At 41.9% G+C, this 26,248-nt stretch overlaps 1 protein-coding gene across 2 annotated transcripts in view; it reads right to left on the bottom strand.

Moving 5' to 3' along the window:
- Positions 1-25,658, bottom strand: part of TNFAIP8L3 (TNF alpha induced protein 8 like 3) — a 42,470-nt gene extending 16,812 nt beyond the window's left edge. The window contains exons 1-2 of one of the 2 annotated variants that reach the window (XM_052671947.1): positions 24,583-25,658; positions 12,165-13,097 (exon numbers count right to left, since the gene is read on the bottom strand). In XM_052671947.1, coding sequence (XP_052527907.1) covers positions 13,080-13,097; positions 24,583-25,083 — 519 coding nt within the window. In that variant the 5' untranslated portion in view covers positions 25,084-25,658 and the 3' untranslated portion in view covers positions 12,165-13,079. Of the gene's footprint in view, positions 1-12,164; positions 13,098-24,582 lie in introns of those variants that run through there. The other variant, XM_052671946.1, reaches the window with a different exon arrangement.
- Between the last annotated feature and the right edge of the window lie 590 nt (positions 25,659-26,248).

The following is a 26,248-nucleotide window of genomic DNA, read 5'->3' as shown; positions in this document are numbered from 1 at the left end:
GTGTGCTTGAGAGTTCTAGAGCTGTGTATTTCATCCCAGAATAAAACACAGACCAAAAATTGTTAAAGTAATTTGGCATATTTCAGTACTGGAAAAATATACAGCCAAATTGCAGAGTTTGCATACGGCTGTATGACTGTGTTGTTTCATTACTTTCCTCTTCTACATTTACCTGTTTAGGATCATATATTTAAAAACAAAAGCAGCATTATCTATTAACTGTATATTGATAAACATAACAAAGAAATTGTGTGTGCCTTGAAGTGGTTCACTCCTTCATTTCCCATATAAAGACAACTACAGAAATGTGACTAGATGGCCAAGATACGGTAAGAAAAGGTTGTCCCTATGCCTGCCTAGCACAGAAGGAAAAATGTTTAAAGAAAACGTTTGTTCTCGCTCTCTTTACGGAGTTCCTTTGTACCCTAGGCAGTACTTATGTGGTTCTATTTATTTATTTGTATACATGTATGCATTTTGAAAGCAGAGTACCATGTTTCTCAGACTGTATTGGCTCTGTACAGGATGTTTGGTGATAGCATTCTAATTTCCTGCTGCGGACGGAGGACAACCATGCATTGCACAGTGGCTGTGGCCTGAAACAATGTCCTGAATTCCAAAATCTTGTCATTGTCATCTCCAAGGTCTGATCTTCTAAGTGCAGAAGAATACTTTCTGGTTTCTTTTAGTTATGTTTATTTTTCACTGTGACAACTTGACAAACAGAGCAAGTTTGAATCTCACCAGGTCTGTTTTTGCCTCATTCCTCCTTGTTTTAATAAAATAATACGTGATTTATATTTCTGTATTCCAGATGAATTGTATTATGTCAATGGCTGCATTAGGAGTGACTTTCAGTACTGTTATCCTTGCTTTAGTTTTAAAAGTGGAAGGACAAAAGGAGACCTGTGGGTCATGAAAGCAGCAGATGAACAGCTTCAGAGATAGGTGAAATGTGTGCAGTGGATCATGTTCTAAAAACCACAACCAACCAATCAAAGCACAAAATGAAAAAAATCCACCCAGCCAACCAAACCAACAACATTCTGAAGTGCTGTATCTAATTCTGCCAAGCTCTTATGACTTATAAGATCTCTGGAACTCTTAGTTCTGTGTCATTTGTTGGCTGTCATTCTTACTCCATATGCTAGCTCATGTGTTTTAGTTAAATATGGGCAACTATAATCACATTCTGTTCTTAAAGTGTGCAATCTCCTCCTCTCTTTCTTTGTTATAAAATGGACTTTCCTTTACCAAAAAAGTGCTCAAACCAGTTTAGACTTCTGGCAATGTCTGCATTTCCAAATGATAAGGACATATTTCTATGAAATGCAGTATTTTGCTGGGATTTAAATGTGACATTAAATTTTCCCCATTGATTGTAGGACCACATTTGAGTATATAGATAATAGATATAGATATGATCTATAGATAGATATCTCGAATAGATATGATCTGGGAAACGTACAACACATCCCTACTTGGGTGAGGAAAGACCAGACAGAGTACTGAACGACATCCAGTGCGTCAGCTTGCTTGTTGTTTAACAGACATTCTGTATTGCATTAATAGCAGCATGGGAAAAAGCAGGTTTACAGCTGCAGCCTCCACCCTCGGGATAACAAAAGTACAGTGCTGAATTTGGAAGGGTCATCACTTCCCTTCTACAAGCACATTTTTGTTCCTTGTCAAGTACAGAGTGTATGACGCTTTCTCTCAGAACTGTTTTGTAATTCTAACAATTCCAAAAGTGTCTATTACCTCTTGTTCTGGCCTTCTGCGGTATTTCTGGAGTTACAGTTTCAGATGGCCACTGTTGCCTGAGTGCGTCAGGCTTGGTGCTAACTTGGGGAGGGGAAAACAGTTCAGTTTTATGGTAACAGATGTATTTGCACAGAGCCTTTATAGGATTCAGTGGAAAAAGTCTCCTCTCTGAATCCTTGCAGAATGTGCAGCACTGGGTAGCAGCACGTAGCTAATGAATGAGTTCCACAGAGTAAAGCTGTTTGGCTTGCTTTTCCTAATTGAGATGTGCAGCACTGAATGGCACGAGCTAAGTGCTGAGTGGAACGGCCCAAAGCCCCGATAGCTGCAAGACGTCATGAACACCAGCAATGCCGCCTCCACTTGAAAATACACAGTCCTTATCCTTGTACAATAACAAACCTATTCTGCTCTGCCAGTCCCATAACCCCACTGCAGTGGGAAGAAAAAGAAAGAAGGCACTGCAATTTCCTTGTGCAGTGCCAGAGAGCACTCAGAGCAGCGCTGTGCCTGGGAAGGCTCAGGGGAGGCCAGCTTGCCAGCCCTGGCACCTCGTAGATTCTCAGCACTATTTGTTGCTTTTTTTAACTGAAAGTGAGTTGAAAATAATCAAAACTCACTACTTTGGCAGCCAGGGATTTCACAGCCAAGCCCTGCTTAAACTTACTGCGTAGCTTTGTTACAGGACACTTTCTGAGTAAACTGAGTGGAATTTAGTGTAAAAACAGAGTAAAGAATCTTGATTTTTTTCCCCTATATTTTCTGATGCATCCTAATTTTTTGCCTGTACAAAGATAACCCTGTTCATGCAAACTATCGTTTAATGGCCATATTGAATAATAGCCCAATGATGAGTCAGAGCCTTGCTGAAAGTTGTGATAAAGCTGTAGAACATAAATGCTGAACCAAAATGGAATTGCAGCCTTTTCTTCTCCTGCCCCAAGGTACAGTTTCAGCCTCTGAAACTCTCGTTTGCTCTTTCTAAAATATGAAGCCAAATTTTTTCTCTGGTGTGAAATGCTGTACTTGCACATATGCTGATAAACCAGTGTGGTTCTGTAGCAAGAGAAGGAGCTCTGACCTCATCACTGCTTTTTTTTTCATAGATGATTGACTGAAAAACAGTATTTACTCTGGTCTAAGAGGGCCTTCAGACTGGTTATAGCTGTATCCACTTCTTCAACTGTGGAGAGGGAAATTCGTCAATTATAAGAAATACCAATCTTTACTATAAGCTGAGAACTTTCTTATTAAACTACTTTGATTGAAAATGTTGAAGGGCTGAAATATTATTTGAAATGCATTTATTTTTGATAAAATTCCATAGGATTTCTTGTCAATATTTCAAGCTGTCAGACAGCTCTTACTTCCTGCATTTATTGTTTCCATTACTTTGTTGCATACAATATTGCTTGAAAAACTGAGTTTGTGCTGTGCAATAGCAAATCCAGCTTTTTGCTCATTTTCAGACTAATAGAGCTGATACTGGTGTCCATTTTGTAGACTCAACATCCCTTAGACACACACAAAAGATGTGTGTACATATACATATGTGTGTGCATAGCACCATTAGATTTTGCTTATTTTTGAGAAATGAGACTTTGCCTTTTAACCAGGTCTCATCTTGCAAACACTCATGTAGGTTTCCACAATGAAGTTCTGTAATTTCATCTCTGTGATTCCACAGGACAGTAATAATTGCTTCAGGTTTTATTATCTACTGTCTAAGGCCTTTGTCATTTCACAGGCTACCACGTGCATTTATTGGGATATCCTGCTTCTAAGATAAACAGTGGTTAAATCTTGTTACCATAAAGTGTAAATGGCTGCAATGAAGCGAGCAGTCCTATTTCTCAAACACTGCAGGATGAAATCACATACTTTGGGGAACTGTTGCTTATTGAGAAATTATTTATGAGTTGAATTATATCACTTCTAAATATATAAAGAGTTGGGCTGGCTTCCAACAATTACTAAAGAAGTGAGCCAAGCGATGCTTTCCAATTAAATCAGATGGGCTTTTTTTCATTAAGTTCTCAGTGTTTTGTGTTTGTTCTTCTGTTGCTCATGATTTGAGCAGATAACGCATTAACCTCGTGCAACAGAAGTCTCACACATCCCCTCTTTGGTATCCTTTCATGCAGTGGTGATCCATAGGAGTCTCTGTAGGTGCTTTCTACATGAAAGGTTTCTTTCTTGTCCGTATAAATGCTGCTGGTGATGCTTAAGCTCTTGCTTTTTTTTTCAGGACGAGTTGTTATATGGAGCTTCAAAGCTTCTGACTTCTGATGGCTCATTTAGATCTCTATAGTTTAGTCTTTGATAATGACTGTGATAAAAAAATTGCAGAGAACAGAGCAGTGCAGCAAACACTGACCTCTGCAGTAGTGCATACACTGCCTAGGCTATGGAAGGAAGTAGGCATAACTCCCTGACTTCATGTATTAGAAGGGGAATAAAGATGAATTAATTAAAAACAAAAGTGCTAAAGAAAAGACAAATCCATCAAACCACAAAACACTCACTTTCCCACTTGTACTGGAAGAAATTCAGAAGCTTACAGAGAGTTTATGAACCACCTATGCACTACAGTTCAGTGTATAGCACTTGTACCAGCTCTCTATGGAGTGAAAAAATGTCACAACACTCAACAGATGTTAGGTTCTATTTTCAAGGTAAAAATGTTATAGAAAGTCACTGGTTTAGGCTGAATCCTAGGCTGTGTAGACCTGAATGGACATAATCAGACCAAAGCAGCTCGTGACCTTTTTTCAAAGTATCGATTAAAAAGAAATTAAGAAAACTTAGTCAATTAACTATAAGCTTAAATTTACTATAAAAATGCTCTCAGCTGAAGAAATGTGAAGTAATCTGCAAAATGAAGCAAAACAGTGGAAGTTGCTGCAGTAACTACTGGAGTGTGAGCGTTTACTTCTTGAGAGGTCAGTCTTCCCATTGCTGCCTACAGTCATTGCTGCTGCAGAGTTGCCTTCGTTCCATGATGAAGGAGTTTTTCTCCTCTGGAGTTCAGACGGATTGTCATGATTGTGAGGTTTGCCTATTTTACCTATTTGAAGTTTGCCACTCAAAAAAGAATATTTTTTCCCCAGTACTTTGGAGTAGACTCCAGGCTCCTTTGTTTCTGGCAGATCTGCTTAGCTGTGTTACTGGTTCATCTAGTCACTGATTGATCTTTCACAAGATTAAAATAAAGGTTTCTCCTCCACTTAGCTGGAAAATGAAACCAGATTGTGTTACTTGGAAAAACGATTTAAAATGATGGAAACAATTCTTGTACAAGAAAGACAGAAATAACTCATCACAAGGGTATTCCTCAGTTGCCCATTGAAACAGCAACTTATTGTGCTTTGCTTTTCACTGACGCACTTCTGGAGCAGTTCTCTCAAAAGAATCTACAGTTGGTGGGTCTAACTGCTGCTTTCTGTCTGGAAATGGAGCAGCTATTCCATAGCCTTTATCCAAAAGCTCCTTTTGAAAGCTGAAACACTGGACCACAGAGATCTGCCAGAAAACACCAGTGGGAATGTAGGAAGGCGGTCCTTCGGTCCTTGCCTAGTGTCTGTACATCCTGCCAGCTCCTCCCTTCCTGTATGACAATTCATGTGCTGTAATAGTGGCTATCATTGCTCACACCACATATAGGAGCTTCAGCCAGTGGATTCATGAAGCCAAATCCATCTGTCACACTTCCACACCTCCACCAGCCTTCATGAGAACTTCCCTGAAACAGTGTTCAGCAGTTACTCAGACTTGCAGGCAGAACACAGCTTTACCCAAACTGCTCTCCTTCCTACAGAAAGGAATTATCCATGGGATCATATAACTGAACAATCTACTGTTTTCAATAAAACCTTTTTTAGAACCTCAAGTTTTCAGGGCACAGAACTAACATGTAAACGGATGCTTCTACAAAATTGCAGCTGTCTTCCTGGGAGACGGTACATCCTTACAGAGACAGACAGAATTAAGATAATGAGTGATGCACCTTTAGCAGGGGGAGAACAGCTTCTGGCCGTGTGAAAAGTATCTCTGCTTTTCCTTTATGTTGTATATGGATAGCAAAAACTGTATCTGTTCCCCATGGTTACGCCTGTCAGTCCTGTAGATAATATTGCTTACAATCAAACGGTACTTTAAATCAGATCAGGAACAAAATCCACCATCCTGGTGAGTTACACACCTCCCTACATCTTCACAATGACATTCAGAGGGCAGTAGCACATAAAAATACCTCTTTCTGTACTTTAAACACATTCCCTTAAACAAATTTTTATGGAATATCTGCTTGCACTCTCACAAGCCATTAACTTCTTTAGAACACTTAGCAAACAAGACCAGCCATGAACAGTCATTTATAGGCAGAATTTAAGGTGATTTTTTTTTTTTTTAATGCTGTATTGTCTGGGGTACTGGAACATATAGAGAATTGCTACAAGGCCAATGTAGGACCTTACAAGCATATGGACCATAGGTCCTTACTGAAGTATATCAAATGGAGAAATTTTTTACCAGAGCTGGAATAGGATAGAGGAAGCAGTGGGAGAAGGCAAAGCCTTATCCCCCTCTCACCCACAGTTCAGCTCAATCCATTTGTTCCGTTAGTTACTGGAGCTGTGCAGTGTGTGCTCCTCTCCCAGATCAGGACTGCAGCCACCCCTGCTAATCGTAAAGTTTAACCTTCTCAGCCCCTTTAGCAGCAGCTCACATCCAAAATAGCACTTAGCTGCTCCAAAAATTATCATAGCTTCTCTTTTTGAGTCACTGCCAATGCGGATTCTGTCAAATTGGTTATTTACAATACATCCTAAGAGCCCTTTGACATCCCAATCAGTAGCAAAATGAAATAATCATTGATTTCTTACAAGATGTATCAATCTTTATGCCTTTATGGAGAGGAAAGAAAACAGAGGCTTCAGAGATAATCAGAGTAATAATAACTTATAAATCTCCATCTGCAAATAGCAACACATACTTGCATACATTCAACGAATAAGGATTTTAAACATTTTCTGCATTTTATAATTGGAAAGCTCTCCTCTTAAATCATACTGAACCACAGAATGGTTTGGGTTGGAAGAAACATCAGAGATGATTTAGCTTCAACCCTTTTGACATCGGTAGAGATGCCACAACTGAAAGACTTATTTTCAATTCCCAGTTGTAGAATAAGTCTCACTTAACGAGCCATCACCATGTAGTGTGTTGCTATTAGTAAACAGCCATTAAAATGAGGGCTACCTGACAGAGTGCAGACCTGGCCAGTTATTAATGATAACACTTAGCACCTAGCTGATCTAAGAGTCTCTTTCTGCTCAATGAGAACTGAGAAGTCTATTGCATTTGTGCCAAAAATGTCATTCTGCAACATTCCTGTTTGGGAATGGAAAGTGAAAAGAAACAGACGCATATCCCACCCTTTCCCTTCCAGGCAGGAGTTAGGAAAATCATATCAAATTGTATAGAAAAGAATTTCTTGGTTGAAAAGAAAAGGTTGAAAGTAGAAAGCTGGGATTAGAACTACCTGCCTCTTCAATATTGCAATTTCTTAATCATTGAAAAAGTAATGTCCTCACTGAAATATTTCCTGTAGGACAGTGCTTACATAACATCTAAGATGAAGAGGCTCAGCCCTATATTTGGACTCCCACCACATTCAATTTAGAAAGTATCTGAGAGAGTAATCTGTCTCTATGTAACCTAAACATTTGTATCCTCATATAGTTTGTACAAAATTCCTTTTTTAACTTCCATACAAAAATGTTGCCTTCAAATCTTCTGAAAAAATACCAGCAGTATCTTCTTCTCTTAAACTGCAAATATCTTTGTCCATTTATGCTGTCCACCTCAGAGAATACCACCATTATTTTTTAATTTATCCAATCACCTAATCCTTGTCCTTGTAGCCAGCAGATTTCACACTCAAGCTGAGAATTTTCATTAAGGTTTGAAAAAGGAGAGATTTTGGGACACAGCTGATCATGATTCCTTTATTACACACAAGTATTAAAAAGTATTTTGGTAAATGTGAACTTTCCAAAGCTTTATGCCATTTGAAACTGTGTTCTTAGCATGAAACCTTGGTTTTCCAGTTCTACTGTTTTCTGTATTTGAACATAAACTTTGCTGTGCTAGGAAGCCAGCTTCACACATAGGCCAATTAACCATCATTCAGAATGGGGGAGGAAAGATTACTGTACTGGAATGCTGCTGTTTCTTAGCAACCATGAAAGACAGAGTGAAGGATATTCAAGAGAAACCCAAATAACATCTCCAGATTGAGAACTTCCACCTATAATACCTGCTAGCATGGTAGTCAATTAATTTTAAATTTCCATTTTCCTACTCTGGTGCTATGTTCCTTGCAGGCTTGAAAAGCTTGACTTGCACAGTCTGAGATGGCATTTCAGCATTTAATTTCCACAGAGCTGATTTCTACCAGCTACTTGTTGCTACTTTGGAAAAACTTAACATTTGATTAGAAAAATATTTTCCTGTTTCCTTCCAAAATAATGTCTGACTTACATCCATCTCCTCACCTTGTGGGTGTTTTACCTGTGTAAAGCTGCAAGGTTATGCCCTGTTCCAATGCTACACAAAAAAGGAACTGATTTTATTAATAGCAAGGTGGGAAATTATGATGATTCCTCATAATTCTAATCAAGTATTTTGAGCACTTAAATTACGGTGTTCTGAAGATGCTTATTTCACATTACCAATTTTACACTGCCAGACAAACAATAGAATTGCTAGTTTTCAACAATCTGAACAGAATCTAAAACACTCCAGCAGCTGAAAACTCCATTTATGTGGGAAACGCATCTGGCACAGAAAGGGAAGAACAGTGGGGCCAATATGTAACATTGGCAGCCCCCAGGCAGAGGGCTCCCTTTGAGCAGGGAGACCATCTTAAGAGGAAGCCTGCCCCACATGGCACAGGGTGCTCCTCAGCAGCCAATCAAGGGCACTGCTGAGCACCTGCACCTGGTGCTTGAAATGGAAGAGAGGTGGTGGGAAGGCATCTGGCTTGCTGCAGGGAGTACAGAGAAGAAGGTGCTTGTGGAAGGCTTGGGCACAACTTGTCAGGTGAGTGCTTGGTGCTGCTGAGAGGTCTTGAAGCTGTTGGTTGTTGGAGGCTGTGTGAATTTTCTCTGCTGGTATTGTAATGTTCTTGTTTTTTCTGGTTCTGTGTGGCCATTTGTTGCTGAGCAGTGTGAGAGGCTGTGTTTTGGTCTGGAGGGAGCATTCATCTGTTTCAGGGCATACTTTGGGCAGCCCAAGTAGCTGTCTTGAAATGCCTACAAACAAAAGTGGTTTTTCACAGAGCTGTAGGAAGAAGCAAGCATGTATAGGGTTTCTGCAGTCTGTGCTATCCTGGCTCTTGAGGATACGAAGGGAAGCCAAAAGCTACAGGTGAAGCTAGTGTTTGTCTGGGTGGTCGGTGTACTCTGGTCTATTATCCCATGGAACTGAGAATGGATCTAACTGGTAATGCGGGCTGATGCTTCTGCTGAAACAAAAAACAAAAAAAACTCTAAACATATAAATATCTGAAGCTGCAATTCTTCAGCCACAAATTGATAGTGGCATCTGGAAGGACGTTCTGCAGGGTCCCACGTGAACCAACACGTCATCTCTGCAGACATCATGTGTGCTTGCCAATCTATCAGATTATGTGTTTAAAGGACTCTCTAGCAACGGCAGGGAGGCGGGGAAAGAGAGGAACCAGTTGGGTTAATCAGTAGAAACAAGTATATGCTCCATGCTCAAGTGGTGCTTGCTGAAAGAACATGGAGCCTTACCCTGTAAGCTAAAAGGTGCCCTGGAAATAATGTCATATTATAATTTAATTGCTTTCTGTTGAGGTACTTCATCTTAATGTAAAAGGTAGATGAATGTTTAACCATCCTAGTATTCAAATAAGTATCATCAAGGCTTGATTAGTTTATTTCTGGCAGCGGAATAGCTGAACATTATGCCGATTGCTTTCTGCAGTAGTCTTGTTCATGCATTGTATTTCAATAAGTGTTCTCTGATGAATTCATCTTGCAAGCTCAATTGACTTTGTAGCCTGCTGACTTTGGAAGAATAAATGCCTTTCCCTATGTTCACTTGTTGGTCAGGATGAGGCTGGCATTTGCAGCAGGACTCTGGAATGCTGCATCTGTTAAGGCTTAACCTAAAACCTACCAGACCTCCTTTCTTTCACCTGTTCTTGCACATATCAAAGCCTCATTTTAATGCCCTTCAGTCTGCTCAGACTTTTCTAGGGAAACTTATAGCACTATGACAAAGGATTAAGGCAACTCATAATTCTTAAGTTCTAACCTTCCTTTTTGTTTGCCTGTTTGTAAAAAATCACATTTCTACAATAGACTAAACAGACCATCTATCTTGAGTCACTTTAGGAACAGTTCTACTTTTCTAAGACTTTTTCCTTCCATATATGGCTTTGTTGTAACAAGACAAAAACAGCAAAGACCCCAGATGTTTAATGTCTGACACGACATTCTCAGGTTTGCCAGAAAGTGGATCTGCTCCTCAGCAACTGCACTCGGTATTAATTTGCCTCTTGGCCTCACTGTAGTACTGAGCTGTAAAACAACGTGTAATTGGTCTCTAGGCTTGGATGGTGCATTCCTAACTGCGCAGAAATTTGCCTTTTTCTTCTGCAGGTGTGATTTACACTCACAGCTTCTAGGCAATAGCCAGGTTTCATGTACGACTACCTACAGGAGATAGAGGTCTCCTTTAAAAGCACGTGTGTGTGTTCATTTAGCTGTCAGTAATAACTTGTGCTTGAGGCTACATAATATGAAAATACAAGATATGAGTGACAGACCTTCAGGTGCAGTTTGCTGATGACTTAGGTGATACTTTCAGAGCCAGCTGGCACAGAAGGTGGCTGCACCTGGCTTTCTGAAGGAACATGAGCTTCTGCACAGGTGAGAGCAGTCTGTGGGGCAGTACCTTCTGTATCTGCTATGGACCAGCAGTACCTGAGGTGTGCTGAGGGAGAGAAGGGGGAACAATTTGAACTGAGTCTAGTGAGGCAAGAAGGGGCTGTGTATTTAAAAACCTCATGTAGCCTGATGGCATAAAATACAAGTGGTGCACACTTGATCTCACAACATATTCTATAATCTTCCAGCTAGAAGCAGAGAAGTTTCTGATTTTGTTTTGGGGATAAGAATAATCAATACTGAGCTGTAGTTATATTTTGGAAATCAATGTGTTAATCACCAATTTGCAGGTGATTTTTAGGTAACTGACCAATCAACAAGGCTTGGAAGTTCTGAGGTTACAGCCAGTAAAGGTTGCTTGGCCGTTGCTGGGACTGGTGAGCTATCCATACAGATACTAACTGGGGTTGTGATCTTCCTTCATAAAGATTAAAGTTTGTCTTTAACAGTCTGTCTCTTTTGAAAATCAGATAGAGTCGAGGATATATTTGGCAAAGGCTGTTCTGTTTGCTTGTATGGAAAGTGAAGTTAGAATAAGTTTGGTTCGGTGTCAAAAATCTTGCATTGTTGAACTATGCTTTAAATCACTATGTCTTGAGTTTCAGTATCAATTTCAGATAATTTTTTTTCAACCTCATATTTTTTATCTATCATCTAATGCATTCTTTTATGGGATAGGACAGGTAGGCTAGAGGAGGTGCTTCTTTTCTAAGACAGTATACCTTCAGAGCCTAATGCAGTGCTTGCAGCTCTTGCAGTTAGTCTGACAGTACAAAAAATCATTTCATGGGCTACAAATAAGTGGAGTGCTTCTCGTTCTGTCTCCAGCAGACATTAATCTCTGTGTGCCTTAGTGAGCTTTACAGAATCACAGGGTTGGAAGGGACCTCAAGGATCATGAATCTCCAACCCCCCTGCCACAGGCAGGGCCATCAACCTCCCCATTTAATACCAGACCAGGCTGCCCAAGGCCCCACGCAGTCTGGCCTCGAACACCTCCAAGGATGAGGCATCCACAACCTCTTTGGACAGCCTGTTCCAGCACCTCACCACTCTCTCTGTAAAGAATTTTAACAGACTTCCAGTGTGGGGAGTGGGGAGGTTGTCCTGTTGTCATCTCATTTCTAAGTGAAATAAACAGACTGCGCAGTAAGAGAAGGAAGGTAACATTCACTAAAGCTGTTAACTAGCAAGATTTCAACTTAGGTTTATGTAAGTAAGACTACTGTTGCAGCTCTGTTAATATCTCAGATTAAAGTGGTTTTGGAGACTTCTATAGGTTAGGCTTCAGCATGCGTCCTAGAACAAGAGGTCTGGTGCCAGGTTACTAGAGCTTATCACCTTACATCATCATTTATTATTCCTTCCACTAAGGCTTTATCTGAGTTTAAGAGACAGAAGGTAGACTGTTCTGAAGCACCTATCAGACTATAGGAACCAGCTTCCTGCAGGGAAGTCTTACCAGACAGGTTCAGAAAAACTCTATATCTCCTGACTTGCATACTAGTGAGCTTGGCACCATGCAGACTGACTTGAGAAGACAGTGCTGTAGGGTTTCGTATGGGAAGTCCACACAAACTGTTCACATGGAAATACAGAAACTCGAGTTATGAAGAAAACTGATGAATTCAGGTGGTCTGGGGGATGCTTGTCACTCCAATTTACAGTGGGCTTCTTGGGCACAATGTGGACTCAAGCCATGGTGCGTGCACTGCAGCCGTGGAAAGCAGCCTGCATCCCTCCACTGCTGACAGTGCTCTTTTCTGATTGATCCCACCCTGTGTTTTGAAAGACTTATAATGGAGATTATGCCAGCAGTCATGAGCACGTTAGTTCTGGCAGACTTCTTTTGTTCTCATAAATTCTGGGTGAAAGGCTTTCTTTATTTCAGTAAGCAGCTCATGTATTAAAGGGGAAGGAAAAAAAAAACATAGAAAAAACCCCTCCCAATAGAAACTGTAATTTGGAACTATTTTTGACACATGCTTTCACTGCCAGAGAGCTGGACAGCCTAAATCGGAAGCAAATGGAAAGATGGAGAAGTACGAGAGATTTTTTTTTTTCCAGCTGAATTCCCAAAAACGTAGTAAAACATTTTCTACTTCTGTCTGTAAATTCCTTTATTGCCTCATGACAAGCAGTAGCACTAGTTAATTAAAACGAAGCTGCAGAGTCATCTGCTTAACGTAACAGAAAGCCAAGCGTGGCTAAGGAGCAAGTTCTCAACCTGCAGCCTTTTATGAGACTTCTGAAAGAGCATGAAATGCCACCAGTGTATTTTTCATTCTCCATATGAAGTCAGCTGCAGAGGTGTCCTCAGGGATTGAAGCTTTCTCAGACCTGTAAATGTACCTGCAGCAATGATGCACTGGTGTTAGTATTTATTGGTATCCTTACTGCAAACAGACTCACAGTGAAAGATATGACCTTAAAAGAGTAGAGGTGAATGGACAAAGCAGACCAGAAGTGGGAGGAGAAATAGACACAACTGAAATACTTGCTTAAGGCTGTGATTAAGACCCTGCTGTCAGTCCAGCACGTTATCCCTTAGATTGCACAGCCTCCCATCAGATCTTTTCAAGAAGAAATTGGGCTGTCTTCACAATGTGGTTAATACATGTCCTTAAATTTCAAGTCCTGTTCACTTTGAAATTCAGGAAAGCATTACTTAAAAAGACTGAAGCAGCAAATTTTGTTTTAGAAGATATACAGATGACTGTTACCTCCACCAGTGTGTAACAGTGATGGCCAAACAGTTACTATTTTCTCAAAGCACATGTTTAATGTGAGTACGGTATCACTTGTTCACAACCACTGGAATATCACATGAGGAAAGGAATCCTGGCACAGTGCTAATGATGAACACCAAAAATACGTATGGCACATGTGGGTGAATGTGTATTGTGAATGTGTATTGCAGAACCAGCCAATGTGCGGTGACTGGCTCAGGTAGTAATTTCCTGAGGTGAATTTTTTTTTTTTTTTTTTTTTTAAGCTTGTAAAAAGCCTTGTTTTGGGCAAGGTGGCCCTTGATTACCTCTTCTCATTGCAGAAGATGTGTATACAGGTATTTCCTAAATGAAAGTAATTTCATATAACAGTGTTGTATGTATGTATGCATGCGTATATTTCTTGTGGATCTGCTTTAAAAACAAAGAAGGCATAACTACGCCAAATACTGAGAGAAACCACTGCAACTCCTGGCACAATCTAGGCTCTCCAGGTCCAGAAAGTATTTGCAGAGGGTTGAGGTGCAGGATTTCTGCAGCACTGCTGCAGCAGCACTGTGTGCAGTTCTCTCATGGCAGTTTCCCAGCCACGATGTTCCTTAGGGGCAAGAAAGGGAGGCAGGAAATCCCCAACAGGAGGCTGCAAGTTGGATGGCACGAAATGGCCAGTAATGCTCTATTCCTCAGAGCTGCTGCTCTGCACTGCACCTCTTGAGATGAAGAGCCTCCCCTTAGTAAAGTCTTAAGACTGATGTGCCTGTCTACCAGGGTATGATCAGTACCAGAGTGGAAAAAATGTGAACCAACAGGGAATACCTTACATTGTCTTTAATTACTAAGCTGTTTCTGATGCTGTCTGTACTCTTATGAAGGAAATCACTTCTTAATATTTTTTGCTGTAATTTTTCCTCTAGGCATTAATACTTACAAAAAAAAAAAAAAAACCAACCAAGTAACTGTTAAGTCTGAGTTGAAAGCATTTAGCTTCTCTTCTATATATAGTGTTTCCATAGCTGAAGAAAACTATTTTTATCTGCTCTTTTAGGGGAGGGGGGAAAGGTCTAGCTATATTCAATCACATGCTGTTCATATAAAATGTTTTCAGCCTCAAAAAATTTTAGACCAAGCCAAGTTTCAAACCAAGTGAATTCAAGCAGATAGCTGTAAAGCTTTCAACAACCAAACTATTGAGAGTTTTGTGAGTTCTGTGATGTCATATGTGTTTTTATGGCTTTCATGGTAAAGAACTGCTTATGTAAGGATTCATTTCCAAACTCTTTAATAACATAGGATCTGTAGAGGAGGCAGAACTTATGTGTCACTGATAGTGACTAAGAGTAAGTGTCAGCTGTTCCTAAATTATAAGCCCTGTTAGAAAGCATAACTATTTCTTTAACCTCTACAGAAGTGAGGGAAGAAACAAAGTATTCTAGTACTAGCTGTTTAATAGAACAGCACATATGCTATCTAAATTTCCTTCATATGTGGCTATGAGGAAAAAGGAACTCTATAAATGCAGAAGAGCTGTTTAAGGAATGAGTATGTAATTAAAAAAAAAAAAAAAAACAACCTCAAGTAATTGTGGCTGCCTGCATTGGTTTTTTGGTATGTCTAGTTGTGTGTAACAGTGTGCAGCCCAAAGTATTTCACATGTAGCTTTCTACCTCCTTGTCACTGACTGTAGCAACTCTAAGGAAATTAAGCTCTAGTCAATACAGTTCATAATTTCATTGAACAGTGGTTCCTCAGACCCTCTAAACTCCCTTCCTGCACATCACTTGTCTCTGTCTTAACACTACTCAGCTGTTGCTAAGGCCGTACATTCCTACAGAAGTTCTAAAAGGTGAATACACAGAGCTCTAAGCAAAGCAACAGCAACTGCTACTTCCCTTCTATATATGGACAGGCAACTGCGGACAAAACTCTTGTGGGAATGTGGAAGCTGAACAGATGAGTTGGCTGCAAAATCATAATATATGTGTGTCATTTCTGTTGTGATGTGCATGAGAATGGAGGAGGGATGCTGTGTGGGGCTGTGCCTGGGCAGAGCTGTTATCTCCCTACCTGCTGGATGTCTACTCCAAACTCAGTTTCAATCAGGCAAGGCAAAACCACAAAGCTAAGGCAGTCTCTAAAAGAAAAGTGAGTTTCCTCTGATGAAAAATAAAACCCAAGTGTCAGGGTGGCTGCTGGCCCTGCAAGGGGTGGATTTGCCTGTGGTGTTGGCTGGGTTCAGCTTAGCCGTGTCAGGGGGGCAGTGGCAAGGTGGGTGTACATGTTGAGTTGGTGTTGTGGGGAACCTGCAACTCCTTTGCTTCATGTTCTTCTCCTTCTGCCTCCTTTGTTCCTCTCTGCTCTCATCTTGCTGACATGAGTTTTGCTTCCACAAACATCTCTCACCTTCTTTGTTGTGGATGAAAGCTTCTGCTTGCTTTCCGGAGGCAATCCTGTGAATCCTACAGTGTCTTTTCATTCTGATTTATTAAAACGTTTAAGAACATATTGGCAAGCTTGGGAGGGGTTTTGTATACAGTGGTTCATCTGAACGCTCTTAAAGGGCTAGGCTCCATTTTCCTTTTAATTAAGCTATGTTTATATAAAGTAGTGTCCTCTTCTGATCTCATTTGATCAGTAGTGGTCACATTACTGTTCAATATGTGGGTGCTGTCTGGAGAGAAATGCAATTTTGCCCCTGGACCTGCTGTTCAGACCCAAGGATTTTAACTTAGGAGGTGAGGATATGCTGTTTCTTCAAGCAGGTGTTCAGCAATGCACTCTGGAAATAAGAGAGAAGCTGCCGTTACCTGTAGAAGTAGCACATTCTCCTTTTGGGGCAGGTACCTGCTTTGGAGTTTGAAGATCGAACTTTCTTTTTTTAGATATGCCCTAATAACGAGGTTGACATCCTTCTCATCCGTAAACACGCTGTTGGGATTGTTTGTTTGCCAGGGTCTAATTCCTCTAAGATGATAGTATCTTACTCCCAAGTTTCCCTTTTGAAGGGAACAGCATTTGCTTTTCACAACAGTAGAAGTTGCAAGAGTATTTGAAAAGAAATGAGTATTTGAAAAGAAAAGAACAAGAAATCGGACCAAGATTGAAAGAGTTGAGGCTTGCAAAAGAGTAGTGCAGGCTTGCCCAACCTATGGGCCATGTGCACCCAGCACAGTGCAGTGTGGCCCTGCCCTGTGCCACCATACAGCACTGAAACTCTTCCCCACCTCCCTGGGTGTGCACCCATCACTCAGCAACAACCAAACATCAGTGTGAGATCAGCATGATTTTCTTTTGACCTTGGGCTGGATACTACCTGGTTAGAAAGAACCCTAGCTCTGTTTGGAAATAGTCCTCAAAGCTGCAAGAGGTATCTTGGTCTGGAGGATAAACTGACACCGGCTGATGAGCAGCCGTGAACTGGGAGTGTTCTAAGTTCTCAGGAGTCTTATTCAATCCAAAATGTAACATTTGAATCATGGAATTATGGTGAGCACTGGTATTCATCTGTCTTTAAAAAGATGATTTGTTCTTGGCTTTTCTTCAATTCTGTATGACTTGTGTAAAGGAAGTACTTTTTGTGGAGCGATACCAGCAGTGCTGGTATTTTTTTTTTTCCGTTTTTTTTTTTAGTGGGGGAAAGCAGGGGATTGGTGAGAGTGAAACCTCAGCTGTGTCTGCTCCGGAGATGCAAAGTGCTGTCACTTCTTTCTTATGCAGGATGGTGTCTGACACCAACCTTTAAGAACTGACGTGGGAATACACACTTTAAGAACAAATACTCCTGGCTAGGAGTTCTCTCTGGCTAGACTTGCACCTTAAAAGTTAGCTTCTGATAGAGACCAGGTACAAACACTGATCAAAAATGGCTCTTATTTATCTTTTGTGTGTGCTAGTGAGCCTGATATATTTAAAGGTTATCCATCAGTACAAGTTGTTAAGAAGTGTCATACTGACATTCTGTGAGGTCTTTACATTATTATTATTATACTCATGAACTGTTTTATTCCATTCCCAGATTTGTAACTGAAGTGTTTTTTCCTCATTGATTCTTTACTTTCTAAGAAATCCAGCAGCTGTGAGTCATGACTGTACTGATAATTTTGGATCTATGATTAAACATTTTCCTTAACGATGGAGATCATTAATGAAAAGATGCCTCACTATTTTGATACTTATAGCTGATGCATTAAAATAGTTATAACTTGCTTTGAAGTGAACATGAAGGTTGTTCTTGATACCTCTTTCCTATCTCCTTCTGCTTTGAGTGAAAGGGGAAGTCGTGCACAAATACACAAAGTTTAAAATTAAACATGAGTAAATAAAAAGCACTGACATGTGCCTGGCATAATGCTACATGGTACCGAGTTTTTACTGGAAATGTCGTCTGAAAAATGAAAATTGAAATAAATAACCTCCTCAAAATCTTCACTTTTCAAAGTCCAGGAAACTTAGATTTCTTTGATCTGCATTTGTCATTGATTTGACAGTGTAAATTAAATGCTCTGGAAGTAAACAGAAAACTCCTTGGAGAGGAAACAGTGACACAGTAATAGTGTTAATAAATCTCTTCAAAGAGAGGAAAACTTAAGCTGCTTGGATAAACAAAGTTAATGCCAGAAATAAAATGGTCATTGGTGGTAGAGGTGTTCTGAAACACACATATTATAAATTAGCAGAAGATTACCTTTCATATTAAACTAGCACTGGCAAGAAGACCAAATGTCTTCATGGTGAAGTAATCTGCAATCTGTTATTCTGCTGGCAGATGTTAGTGAAACCTGTATCTATCCTGAGACCGCTCACTTGGCTTCTCTGTAGGAAGGAGAACTGTAGGCAGCACAGACTGACGACAGAATCTTCACTGGGAAGGAATTCATGGGAAGGACTGAGAAGTGACTTTTGCTGTTCCTCAGTCTTTTTCAGTAACGATGGCTTCTGTAAAGAGCAGAAAACCACTGACTACCGAGCAGCTCCTGAGCTCAGCTTGGCTTCTCAAGTGAAAGTTTGGGACTTGGGTATGAAATTGTGATTATTGCAGAAACTGTGTCCCAGCTTTCTATACGGTTCCTAGAACTAGACTTCTGTCAGCTTATAAGATTCCCCTCTCATGAGCTAATTGGAACGAGATTTCTGCAGGTAAGCAGAAAGAACTTCACTTTATATGGGTAAGGCTCCAAACCCAGGTCTTGGCCCAATGTAGCTGCTCTGAGTGCCATAATATTGCCATCTGGATACAAACTGAATTCTTTCCCACACTCCAAATGTTGTTTAACTCACACAGGCCACTGTTATCCTCAGTCATGCCAGGACATTTTGTGGGAGGCTATCTTGCGTGGGCTCAAACAGTGCCAAAATAGATATTAATAGATAAACAGTTCAGTTACCGCTGCTAGGGCCCACAGCCAAGCTCTGTTTAGTTCATTAGAAAAAAACAGTAAGTGCTCTTAACAATTAAAAAGGTTCTCTTACTTCATGAGATTGGGGAGGGCTGTCACCCCAGGTGATACCGTAGGTAAAAGGAACATAGAAAAGGCTTCTCAAGCAGGCCAGGTCTTCAAGAACTTTCTCACTCAGCTGATGTAATCAGGAATCGGGCCGATTTACTGTTTTCCTTTTTACCTAAGGTTCGCAGCTTTATTCTTCCAACTTTCCTTTACCAAGAAAATTGAGGTGACCTGCTTTTCCTGCTATGACTTCTTTAGTCTTTGGTGCAGATGTGAAGAAAGATTTTAAAAAACAAAAGCATTTATATAAAAAAGGCGTGACGGTGTTTGAGGGGAAGTGTGTGTAGCTTTATATAGGGCATATGCTGTGGCCAGCATGTCATATCAAATGGTATCCACTGTCATTCCAGGCTTATGCAAGGCAGACAGAAATGATCACTGACTGTGACCACTTGCAACTTTATATTCCTATGCATAAGCAGGCAAGGTTTGTCTTTATCCATGGATTTTTCTAAATTCTGATTAAGAATAGCAAATTTTTATGCACAACAATAAGCCTGCCCACTATCCCCACCTGAGAGTCAGAATCTGCTTCATCCATGATGACTAGCTCTTCAGAGACCACATAATTCAATATGCCATCCTCTCAAAAGTGGGAAGAAAATCTTGATGACATGTGGCTTTTATTTCTGATGTGTGCAGGAGGGATGTGTTTTACTACGGTACAAATTTCTTACTGGAGCGCATCAAAGCTACTGAGAAAGGGTATTTCTTCATAATAACTTCATATACTATCCATGATTGCTGCTCAGCAGTCTGGTCCGCAGATGCAGAAACAGGCGGGCTTAGGTTTCAATCAACTGCTTTATGAACGTTGTATTTCCACTTGATTTATATAAGAACAGAAGCATGAACAGGTTGACCTGCTCAAACAAATAGTCTTCTCAGCTTCACAAGGATGAGATTACTTATGGTCTGTATGACCAACACAGCATGACTGGGTTCTTGCCCTTCAGAGATTTACTTTTTTCAGTTGGATAAGGCTCCTAATCTGACAGTCCCCATGCTAAAGAGGGGTCTGTATGCCAGTCAGCAGCCCATGTGTTCTCTGGAGGGAAGAGTGAGGCAGTCCAAGAGAACTCACCCAGGCGGGCTCTCAGCTCATGGCCTGCCCTGCAGCTGCTGCCCTTTCATCTGAGGTGTCTTCCACCTGCCCTGTCCTGGCAGAGAACTTGGGTACATGCTTGCCACAGCCTGCATTTTCACCCATGGAGCCCTGTAAGAGGGTTTGGAGTATGGGATTCTGAGACATGCTACTTCTTGTCTATCCTTCTCATTTAAACCAGCTTTCCTTTTTTGTGTTTGTTTTTCAGCAGAAAGGAGAGTACTTTGTTAAACAGGTATTAGTAAGCACTTAATTACAGAAGCATTTTGGAGAGTCTGCAGCTTCCATTAAAAATAGTCTTTTCTTCTTCTTTCCATGCTTACAGCATGCTATTACCTACTGCTTCTGCCTGCTTTCCTGAAGCCCAGCAGATATTGTTCCATATGTGACTTGTTTTTTTCCATGTAAAAGCAAAACGTTCTTTTCTTAAATTGCAACCCCTCCTATTAAAAGACACAGGAGTTCCCTGGGGCAAAGTATACTTTATCATGATTTAATAAATATTTGTTCAAATGTCCAGCAGGATATTGCAAAAAAACTACAATGTGCCTGCTTGCACTCAAGTATGTTACCAACGCCACCAATAATTTTGTATGTTGCTAAATATCTCACAGTACACTGTCAAATTAACTTTCTATTTACAAGACTATATTGGCTTTCAAACAGCACTGAGCTTTTTAAAACATTGTTAAAATATGCAAAAGGATCAAGAGATGAATATCACAAAAGTACAGGCAGTTCACACAGCGTGGTAAATAATTTTCAGGGAAAAAAAAATCGCTAAGCATTTGTGATTCAAATAACATTACAGCTCTGGAAAAAATATTCATGTCTGTCAGGGCTATTTTACAGCACTAAATAATGTTTAAATCTGTTGTTGTTTTTACTAAGCACGTGTTTTTTCCTCAGGGTAGAGTTCAGAGAAATTATCAAATATTTTAGAATGCATCGATGTTTTTGTGCCAGCAGTCACAGGGTGAGATCTTGGCCCTATTGAAGACTATAAGACTCCCACTGTCTTTATGGATGCAAGCCTGGCGTAAGGGTGTTTTCATCTTGTTCTCCTTGGCATCACACAAAGCTGTAGCCTTCACAGGGCTAATGTTCCAAGAAATCCTATCACCAATTTAAAGCTCTACTTGGAGCACAAGCTGCTCTCTTTCCTAGGCCAAATTTCTCTTGACTTCAGTGGGAGGAAAGCCGCAGAAGGCACCAGCAACAGTCTACTCTGCAGGATATGTTAAGCCTAATGAAAATATCGGTATTGTTTCAAAGACCAAGCTTCTAGTTACCATATGTTAATGGTGTAGCGTAACAGTTCTATTAAACAAACACAGAAACCTCTGTTCTGACCTGGTAGCTTGTAGAAAGGCTTAAATCAATATTGTATTAAAAAAAACCTATTTGGCTGAATTCCTGCTGTTTCAGCTGAGGGACCTAAGGCGATGCGCACCAAATGAAGGTCTGCTGCCTTTCCCTTGCAAGGAAAATTCCTAAATCCACTGCTAAAGAATTGCTATTGGAGATGACCTGGATTTTTGTGAAACGCTGGTCTGAAAGGTGACACAGCAGATCATGCCTTCATATGGTAGGCTGCTGGGAGAGAACTGGGGGAAAAATACATTATTCTCCTGAAGGACTTCAAAAGAAAAATGAGAGGGGAAAAAAAGAAAAAAAGAAAAAACCCAACAAACAAAACCCCCACACCTCTCAATAGGTGGACAGGAAAAAAATGGGAACAATGTTCTATTTTAAGATTACTTGCTCAGCTTCCAGAAGCTTATCTATAGGACAAGAAAAGGAGTATGACTTGTAGTGTATATAATAAAATTCAAGAAACTTCACTGAACGTAGTGCTAAATGCACTTTTTTTTCTTTTTCAAAACTGCAAAGACCTGTTCAGTGCTTTCAGCAGGGTTCTATCTTGTGTGTGTGTACAAGTATATATGTGTATATATATAAAATGTATATAATTCTTGACTATATGAACAACTCAATGCAAAGCAATGATGGATGAGTATGAGCAGGCTGGGCTGGTGGAAGCTGAGGCTGTGGAGTTGGATGCTCTGGTGTGCTGAGCTGTGGTTTCTGTTGTTTTAAAGTAGAGCTAACATCTTGAGCTACTAGCATATAAAGAGCTTTTTGCCTGCACCAAAGAAATATAAAGATGCTATCATGACAACACATTTAGAATACAGAAAAACTACTTCTGCTTCCTTGGAGATTCGGCTTTAAATGAGCTATTAAAGGAAATGAGGCTGCTGGGATCTCAGTGCAAGCCTCCAGCTGGCTCCTGGATGCTGAGCACGTGTGGCAGATGGTGGGGGCACACGAAGAAGACCCCTGCTCTGCTCACACCCAAGTCTCAGTGATGGGAGCGATGCTGCTCCCCCAGGCAGAGCAAAGGGCCAAGTACTGTAGGATGAGCAGACCCTGAACAATCTGTGTTGCACCAGCGTCTAAGATGTTAGTGATGTATTGCATTGAGTGTGAACAACTTGAAAACTGGACAGTGGCCATAAGAGATTGCAGCTGTGCAAGCTGAAGTTACTGCTGTTTGTACTTGGAGTGCAAGGGCTGCTAAAGGAGAACAAGCTAAATGGGCCCTTTTAGCATGAAACCCTAGCTGTCCTGAGATCAATGGCCACAACTGGGATGTTCTTGGGGCTTCAACCCAAATATTTCTCCATGGCACTCTGCTTGCCCTGCAATCCACAGGTAGAATGCCCCTGGTCACTGGGTGTGTGGGGTATGGTACAGTGACTGAAAGCTGTGCTGCAAACTCTCTGCTTCTGTGCCTGCAGCAGTGACTGACAGCAGGACACCCACGGCCAGCGAGGTACTGCACAGCACATATGGCACTGTACAGAGAAAGACCAAATGAGATGCGGGGGGGGGGGAAATCAGGAGAGGATGAGGGATACAAACAGCAAGCAATAACACTTCCATTTAGGGAAACCTGATTGCAGCTGGTTAAGACAAAAACAGTTTTCACTCTGTTCCAATTTTATTCTATAGGCATCTACCACGTTCAGTCAAAATGCCAGGTTCTTCTTCCCTCATCTAGCACTAAGAAGGAAAAGTGCAGAGGAGCATGATGAACATCAGCTCTTGGCAGCTAGTAAGTGATGACATAAAATACACTTATGGCAGTCTCTAAGTATAGTTACTTTTAATTTATTTAAAAGAAAAATCTTTTTACTGCAGGAGTATGATGTTGGCATGTGGAGCTATACTATGTTAATTCCTTTATAAATGTAACGCTTGTAACTTCAGGCACTGCTTTGTGTATCTGGATGACAAACTGCAACTGTTGGTGATCTCTGTTGATAACTTCAGCCTAACAGAGCTTTATGTCTGTAAGGAGCTGTAGCACCTGTTACCAGTCTTACTAAAAATCTAGAGAAAGAAATAAGAAAATACAAAGCAAGTTGTTGCAAGTAGATGCCTCTAATAGATAAAAGTGGATCAGACTGAAGACTATAAAGGTTAGATAAGATGACACCTATTTATCTTATGGCTTCCTAAGGTTGTTCGTCCCATCTGTGCTAACAGAACTACTATGAGATTTCAGAGATCCTTGTGGTCTAAAGTAGATGGAGGTGAAAATGTGTTTCTCGCAGACTACTTCATAACATAACACGATAACTTCCTGTCTGTTTATGGCGATCTTTACTCCAATTGCACTTGCTAGTCTCACACTGGTTTAATGCTCTCATAGGAGGTGCCAGCACGGTGGGCAGCTGGAGGGGACGTGGATCTGCCTGCACTTCGGTCAGCCCTTGCCGGTGCCCCCACCACAGCCCACACGGCCGGGCAGCTGGCCCTGAGCCCACGGCTGTGCACCAGCCGCAGGGGTAGAGCCGGTTCCCTCTGTAGCGTTGGACTTCATGCAAGTTTGTCTCCATTTCATTGCTTGCAGAGGGCACCGTTTGATTACACCCTTTTTATTGTTCTGCACAGGACGTGAGAATGTCGAGATTGGGAAAAGCAGGAGGGATTATTATTATTTTCCTCTTCCTTCTGCCTCATCTAAGAACTACGCAGGCTGCAGCGCAGCAGCAGCAGCATTTGTACGCTCTTTTGATGAAAAGTTAGGGCTTGCAAACCGAAGCCGTCCGGCGGCCTGAGGGCGGGCTAACCGCCTGCAAGCGGCCGCCAGCCCAGGTCCTGCAGCGGGAGCCCGACCAGCCTTAGAAACTTTTCCCCCTCTGGATATAAAGCACAATAGCTCAGATTAGCGCCAGCGCTGCTCATGTAACCGGCTGTCACGTCACGCGTGGCTGTAACTCTCTCCGTCCCCTGGCGGGCAACGGCCGGGACAGAGAGCGGCCGCGCTCCTCCTGCTCCTTGCAGCCTGCGTGCGGCACGCGGAGCTCCCGCCATCCCGAGAGCTGACCGAGTCCCGCGAGCCGCTCCCTCAGGCGGGACGGCGGCGGTCCTTCCCCGCGCCGAGCATCGGCGGCTTTCAGTCAGCCCCAGCATCACCGCGGTCCTCTTACCTGCAGGTGAGACCAGCTCGCCTTCGCTAAGCTCCCCGGAGTCCGAGTCCATGCTGCAGGTATCGGCGGGGCAGGGAACCGAGGGCGCGGCTCAGGAGCGCCCGGAGCCGGGGAGCAAGCGAAGAGCAGCGCCTGCCGCCTCCTCCTCCTCTGCTCCCCGCCCGGCCGCCGCAGGCAGCACCTCGCTCCGTGCCATTGGCTGCCGGGGCGAAGGGACGGGCGGGCTCCGGGGAGGGGAGGGGGTGGGAGGAGGCAGCGGTCTGCCTCAGCGTTACGCGAGTTTGGGGCCGTCCGGATGGGCTTCAGGGAGGAGGGCCGGGGGCTGCCCGACAGCTGCGGCCTCCCCCTCAGCTGGGGTGCTGGGCTTAAAATGGGACCGAACTGACAGCGCTCTGCCCCCTTCTTTCCCCTTTTTGTTCTTGTGGGCATCCCCCGACTTTCAGTTACCACTTTCCCTTCACTGCTCCTTCCCCACAGTAATCCCTGTTTGGTCTTCGCCATCCTTGAAAGGATAACAGAGGCCAACAGAGATGTGGCACTTCTCGTTGCTTAGTGAGTGTCCGGCAGAGTACTGGAGAGATGAATGTGGCGGCCGTTGGTGGGCTGTTTGCCAGCACCATTTGGTGAATGAAGGCTATGTTGGAAGATTGCTTTTGACTCTGAGCATGGAAACTGTAGTTCAGACGTGGTGCACTTTGCGTATGGCTCACAGCCTGCTGTAGCCTTCTACCATCTCAAAGGCCAGGTGGCTGAGGCTGCAAGTTTGGTGCTGGTGAGTCTGGGACTCCAGCAGATCTCTCCCTGGTCACTCTTCTCTTCTTGCTTTCCTGCAATTAGAAGCCAAACGTATCTTTAATTCTCATATGGAAGTCACAGCAAGGCTACTTTTATAACTGAGAACCAAATTGTGCCCTAAAACAGACTTGGTATATCTATTTGGGCTGTAGATAAGTTGCATCATGAGGGCCGGTGCCATCTTTACAGGCCACTGCAATCTCCAGCCAGATGCTTATTCTTATAGCTATAGAACACAAATCTATCTTTCTTTGTTCTGTAATTCATAGAAGTATATGAGTTGGAAGGGACCTTTAATGGTCATCCAGTCCAACCCCTTGTAATGAACAGGGACACCCACAGATCTGTCAGGTGCTCAGAGCCTGTTTCTGCTTGATCTCAAATGTCTCCAGGGATGGGGCACCCACTGCTTCTCTCCCAGAACCATGTGGATCTTTGTGTTGCTGGGGATAGTAATACCCAAATGCTGCCTTCAATCTGCATGTGTGAGGTTACCTGTTGTCATCAGGCTGTGCCTGATGTTCTTGAAAAACGTGACGGCTTTTCTCTATTTTGTGTGCACTGTGACAAAAGGTTTTCTAGGCTGAACCAAGAGGCCCTGCCTTGTTTCGGTGATGTACAATTATTCTGTGCTGTGCAGGTGTAAGAATGGCAGTTTAGTTTTCATGAAACGAGAACCTTTTAATGGAGCCAGACTTTGCCTTATAGCTGCAGGTGAATCCTAGTATGTTCCTTGGCCATCTAATCTGTCTGAGCTTGAAGAAGCAACAGACCTGGAACTTCCTGGCCTTGGAATACACACACATTAGAATCCTGAATTTCAGTGGTTTGCAGGGTTTAACTGTATGAAAGGCTCATTTCTATCTGTTTA

This window comes from Tympanuchus pallidicinctus, unplaced genomic scaffold (genome assembly GCF_026119805.1).
Source record: "Tympanuchus pallidicinctus isolate F22 unplaced genomic scaffold, pur_lepc_1.0 scaffold12, whole genome shotgun sequence".
Classification (NCBI taxonomy): Eukaryota; Metazoa; Chordata; class Aves; order Galliformes; family Phasianidae; genus Tympanuchus; species Tympanuchus pallidicinctus.
This window is presented reverse-complemented; position numbering and strand designations above follow the sequence as displayed.